Below are 6,000 nucleotides of genomic sequence, written 5' to 3' on the forward strand. Positions count from 1 at the left end.
TATACAACCTGTCAGTCTGTATCCATGACAGAAAAATAATATGCGAATTACAGATATGTGGGACTTTTTCTTTCTTTCTTTCTTTCTTTGCCAGATACTACCAAAGAAAGAAAAAAAGGAAAGAAAAAGTTTGCTGTTATTCTAATCTCTGCTCTCCTATAAAGTTAAATTGGTTGGTATTCTAATCTGCATCTCTATTTAGTTTAGAACTTTCCAAACAAAGAATTATATAGACCTGCTTATATGATCAGACAGTGTCCTTGAAATAGCAAAAAGTAATGGGAGCCTAGTTAGCATGCCTTCCGTATTTATTGGCAACCTTATGAACAAGAGCAGTTATCTTAGAGCAATGTGTAGATTTAGGAAGCAATGGTCAGAGAAGGTTTCCTGTTCACAAGGAATAGGAATATCTTTAGCATCTGAGAAATGCTTATTATCGTCTAAGGATACTGTGAAACTTAATTACCTGCTTTTGAAAATGCTAATTATAGCATGATGCAAAATGCTGCTATTTTCTGTCTTGTGTCTTTCAGCAACAGCTGTGGAAGGGTATGGAAAAAATGCAAGTCAGCTTAAAGTAAGTTTTCCTTGGTTTGTATCCATTATTTGGGGGGAGGGGTTCAGGTCATAAATTTCTGCAGTGGTTGTGTAACCCTTGGGGCAGAACACACTATTAAACTGGGATGTGAGAGATCTAGGTTTGAAACCCCACTCTACCATAGAAGCTAGCTGGATGAGCTTGGGCTCAGCCATTCATTCTCTCAGCTGTTGTGAGGAGAAAATGGAGGTGGAGGAAATGTTATATGCTGCTTTGAGGCCACACAGGGGAGAAAAGTAGAGTATAAATAGCTAAATAAATAAATAATGTGAACAAACATACCTGCTTCTAAGAATATGTTTAAGAATACTGTTTTCAAAATGCTTTGATTGTTGAGAGCACTATACAAAATACTAAGTAGTTGTGTTATACTCACACACAAAACATTCTAAGAAAAAGTACATGGTCTGAATACGGTTCTATAGCAACAAGATTCTAAGTAGCACTAACGATACCTTCAGAATTATCTCTCTGCTTCTTCTCTTTCCTCGTGTGCTGTAACTGGCTTTTTGCTATTTTTGCTAGGATAACCCAAATATATTATAAAATAACATGAACAATAAAATAATTTGTTGAAATTTCCATTCTCTCTGGTTTTCAGTGTTGGTCAATGTGCCATCCATTCTTCAGAGGTTTTCTTTTTTAAAAAATTAAGTTTGTAATCTCAGTGTCATTTTTATTCTTCTCTTTGTTCTCTTTCCTGTCTTATCCCTAAATCATGGCTTTTCTCATTTCCAAAATTTATTCTTTTATTTCTGTTGATGTTGCTCTTATAATGAATCATCCTGGCTGTTGTTATGCTTTGTTCACTGCCCTTCTCCTTTCTTTGAAACCTTTAATGTTGAGTTTTACTTCTGCCTTATTGCCTTTCACTTTGATCACAGTTGTTCCTATTTCTTATTTCCTTCTTTGGTTGTTACTCCTTGTGCTCAGTCAATAGTGATGGAGTAGGAGCTCTTTCGTTTTGGTTACAAGTGTGTTATGAGTTTGTGAAAAACAGCCTTGGGGGCAGCAACCACCAGGATTTGGTAACAGTAGAAGGAAACTTGTGTTTCTTTCCCCTGGACAACCTGCAGATGTAGGGATGAAATGTGTACAAAATGTAACCATTTTGTGGCACTGTGAGGGAACACAGAAAACAACCTTTTTTAGCACTTGCGCTGCTTCCACATGGGTATCCCCCCCACACATGGAACACAAGAAGTCCACAAATTAAACAGGAATGTTCACATAATACTGTGCTTGTTCTAAGCATGACTTATGAGCTTCCTGGGCTTTCCCCATTAAACCAGGCTAAAAAACTTTTGATCTGGTTCAAAGGGGGAGCTGCAGGTGGAATGTCTTCCTGAAGAACTCAGCCTCAAAATAGCATGGGGCACCTTGGTCCTGTGCACCATTCCCCACATCCTTTAAAGTCTCAGCAGTGGAAGTGAAAGGGAAGGGACTGGGATCCGGGCTGCAGGGAAGTGTTTGCAGTTGCTGTCTTGATGGAGGGAATGGGGAATGTGGATGCTATTCCTGACTGCTCCCACTCTACTTGCTGCTGTTGTGTGAGGTACATTTTGGCTTCCCGTATAAAAATGCAGTCTTGGTCTTTATTCTCAGGTGTGTGAGATGCCCCAGGAAAGATATTGATGAAGGCTATACGGTTATTAGTTTTAAAATCTACAAATATTAAAGATTGGTTTCATATATCATTGCTGATATATTGTTTACAGTCCTTTATTATGAACATAATAATGCCATCAGTAGGTTCCAACATCTTAAGTTTTAAAAAATCTATATTTCAGTGTTTGGAGATATCGTTTTCCTTTCTCTGTATATGTGTAACAAAAGTGAATGTAATGTCTTATTTCAGTTTAAAATACCAAAGAAGAAAGCCAGTACACAATCAGATGAAGTCCATATTCAGTCTCCGTTGTCCAGACTCACTGATGCCCACCAGTTTGACTATCCTTTAAAAGAGGTAAAGAGAAGCTACTTGCTGTCTGGTGTATATGCTGATACTAGATTTTATTTCTTTTTAAAACAGTAAACAGTTTTTCTTTTATGTAATGGGAAAAATATCTTTAAACAGTAAAGAATGTTCATTGTACTATATTGCATTTTTAAATGGCATCTTGTGAAACTGACATTTGCCTGTTATGAACAAATATTGTGAAAGTTAGCCATTTGGTCTTTTCTTTTGGCCTTTCTTTTATGTATGTTGGTTTATTTATTATCCTTTTCTCCCACTGGGCCTGCAGTGTGGCTTAAAACATTGTTGTCTCTACCTCCATTTTGTCCTCACAGCAACAACTCTGTGAAGCTAGTTAGGCTGAGAGGGAGCAGTGAAATAACCCAGATCACGCACCGCGCTTTCATGGCAGGCAGTGTGAGCTGGGCCTTTCTTTTTTCCCTAAGAAAAATAAAGGGGGGACGGGACAGAAGCTGATATGAGAAGGATGTGGTGATGTCCGCAAGCATGTTGTTGTTAGCCATTCAGTCATGTTCACAAGCATGAATGGGGTTAAAAGGAGATTAGACAAATTCATGGAGGATAGGTCCATTAGTGGCTACTGGCCATGGTGACTAAAGGGAACCTCCACATTCAGAGGCAGTAAACTTCTGAATACTAGTGCCAGAAGGCAAAATCAGAAAAAGGCCTTGCCCTCTGTATCCTGTTGTTGGCCATCCAGAGTAGCTGATTGGCCACTGTGTGAGACAAGATGCTGGACTAGAGGGACAACTCATTGATCCAGCAGGGCTCTTCTTATGTTAGAAAACAAATTTTGTAATAAGGAAAATAAGTCTGTTATGTGAACAGAAAAGTTTAATGTAGTTACAAGAGGTAGAACTAGCAGCACATTATATATAGCATATTAATTGCTGCTCAGATTATTCACATTTAAACAATAAAGATATCCTTGAAAATAATTTGTGCGTGTGTCTACAGTGTACCTTGGAAATACTGTTACCTAATGCTGTAGATGGTCTTACATAAAAATGAGGCTATATATTTTGAATGAGTAAAACCTTGTCTTATAAAGCCTTTAACTAATTGAAAAAGACAAAAAAATCTTAGTTTTTATCTGAGCTTCCAATTTTTCCATTGAAAAAATTCCTCGTACTTTTTCATGCAATACATTCCGAGTAAGTGAAATGTTTTCTTTGAAATTTAATTTATTCATTCCAAAGTAGAAAATATTTCATAGGATGGTTTGTTTTCAATGTTCTCTGCCCGTAATTTCCCAGGTTTTCAATTGGAACAAAATTGCAAAACAATGTCTGGCGGCAGGGAGTGTGTATAATACAGTTTCCCCTCCAGGCCTTTGTGTCTCTACTCATGGGGCAATCTGCCAGGTTTATTTTAATACAGAGGATTCTATTTCCTCTGTTGCCACAATATATTAAGTCTTAAATGAAGATGTAATAGATGCATTTGGATAATGTTACTTATCTTCATAGAGGGAGAAGATCATTTGGAGACTGAAAACAAGCATATTATATATACTCATAAGACAAAAATTCCCAGTCAAGTTGTCCTGCAGAAATAGTTAAATTTATTTTTCCTTGATAATGAAGAGTTGCTTGTTTGTTAACAGCCTGGATGATGTTTAGATTTGTTTATACCATGTGTGTTATCATTTGGGTAAACTGAATGGTGAGTTCCTTGTACTGCTGTCCTCTTAGTGCCTGTAATTTTTTCACAGTTTCAAGGCATACCTCCTTTTTCATTAATTTATTCTGCCATCTTTTCACATCTTTAACTATTTTAATTCAATTCTTCTCCCTATGATCCATTTTAGTGGAAGTTGGAAACTAGAAATAATTTGTATCATACAAACGGGAAGAGAAAAGGACACTTTGAGAAACGTCATATAAATGATGAAGGAGCAGCATTTAGGTAAGCAAGGGAAGCTTTGAACTCAAGATCAGATATTTTTGTGCTATAATTTGTGTAACACAGTAATTTAAAAATGGTCAAATGTAATCAAGCAGCAGATTTCCAATGTTTAGAATTATTTTTAGCACAAGGGCTTATAGAAATGGCATATGGCAGTCAGGGGAGGAATTCCCTCTTTTCTCTTTCACATATAGGATTACCACTTTTAAGGTGATATTTGCAGGAATCTATATGTGCATTATTTAAAAACAAAGGACATATTTTCCCCCTTCAAAACAATTGCTTTACGGCTATGTGTATTCATGCAAATTTAATTGGTGAATCTGCTAGCTGATAAAACATACATGATGAACCCTGCCTGTTGAAAATTGATCTGAAGAAGAAAATCTTGCTAATACTTCCTCAGCATTATTGAGTTTATGCTTTGATGGATTTCTGGGGGATGGGAATTTAAAGATTGCAGATTAGCAATTGCCTCTCTGTGTGGTCTTGCTGTTACTATTTGGACCATGGATTCTGATAGAACATGAGGTAGTTGTGGATGATGATCTCTAAAATACATATATGGGAATGAGATTAGCCTCAGAAAACATAGCTGCTGTGATAACCTAATCTCTCTTTATACATAATTGCATTTTTGTCTGGCAATATTCTATGCAATCCAAAATCATTTGGCTCCGTGATGTGTCAATCACAAGGTGTCTCTATCAACTGGCTGTGTTGCCTGAGTTCTCTCCCACCGACTGCAGCCTAGGCCACTCTTCTCTGATTGGGCCAGCATTTCAAGGTCATTTGCATATGGAAACTGATTGGACTTCACTCCATTCCACACCTCAACCCCCCCCCCTCACGTGACAGTTGTAACTGTCAGTTGCATATGCGACCTGGTGTATTCTGAGGTAAAATATGTTTTCACCCACAACACATCACTTCCCCTTCAAAAGAAACAAACCTGATAACACAACCATGCCGCACCACAAAAGAGATAGATCACACCACAAGCAGAATACCACAAGGCAAAAAATGATAGGAAAAGGTGCCAGCAGTCACCCCATTTCTGCCACAGATATGTACCTGAGAGCGCTTCAGAGGATGGTGTGCAGGTCCCAGGTTCATGTTTTAAAAGCTGCCTGGGGGATTATGGATCATTCACACACTTTCAACCTTAACATACCTCACAGGGTTGTTGTGCGGATCATACAGGGGAGAGGAGAATGATGTCAGCTGCTTTGGTTCCCACTGCAGGGAAAGACTGTCCTTTCCCTAGGCAGAGGCGGGGGGTGGGGATGGAAACCTGAAGACATACAGGCAGATAAAGGTAGGCTAATGGTTGCCTGGAAAGGACATAGGGTTGCCAACTTCAGGTTGGAAACTTCCAGGATATTTTAGGGATGAAGCCTGCTGAGGGTGGGGTCTGAGGAGGAGGAAGAGGGGGACCTCAGATAGATACAATGCCATAGACCCCACCCTCCAAACAAGCTGTTGCCAATCTCCAGGTGACAGCTGGAGAGCTCTT

General features: G+C 38.5%; 1 protein-coding gene across 1 annotated transcript in view; it reads left to right on the top strand.

Annotated features, from left to right (window-relative positions):
• SENP7 (SUMO1/sentrin specific peptidase 7) overlaps window positions 1–6,000 on the top strand; it is a 60,298-nt gene that overhangs the window by 4,504 nt on the left and 49,794 nt on the right. Inside the window, exons 2-4 of the mRNA XM_015423143.1 lie at window positions 534–577; window positions 2,457–2,564; window positions 4,387–4,484. Of these exons, the coding sequence (XP_015278629.1) occupies window positions 534–577; window positions 2,457–2,564; window positions 4,387–4,484 (250 nt within the window). The remainder of the gene's footprint in view (window positions 1–533; window positions 578–2,456; window positions 2,565–4,386; window positions 4,485–6,000) is intronic.

The sequence above is a fragment of the Gekko japonicus genome, unplaced genomic scaffold (assembly GCF_001447785.1).
Source record: "Gekko japonicus isolate JY-2015 unplaced genomic scaffold, Gekko_japonicus_V1.1 scaffold540, whole genome shotgun sequence".
Lineage (NCBI taxonomy): Eukaryota > Metazoa > Chordata > Lepidosauria > Squamata > Gekkonidae > Gekko > Gekko japonicus.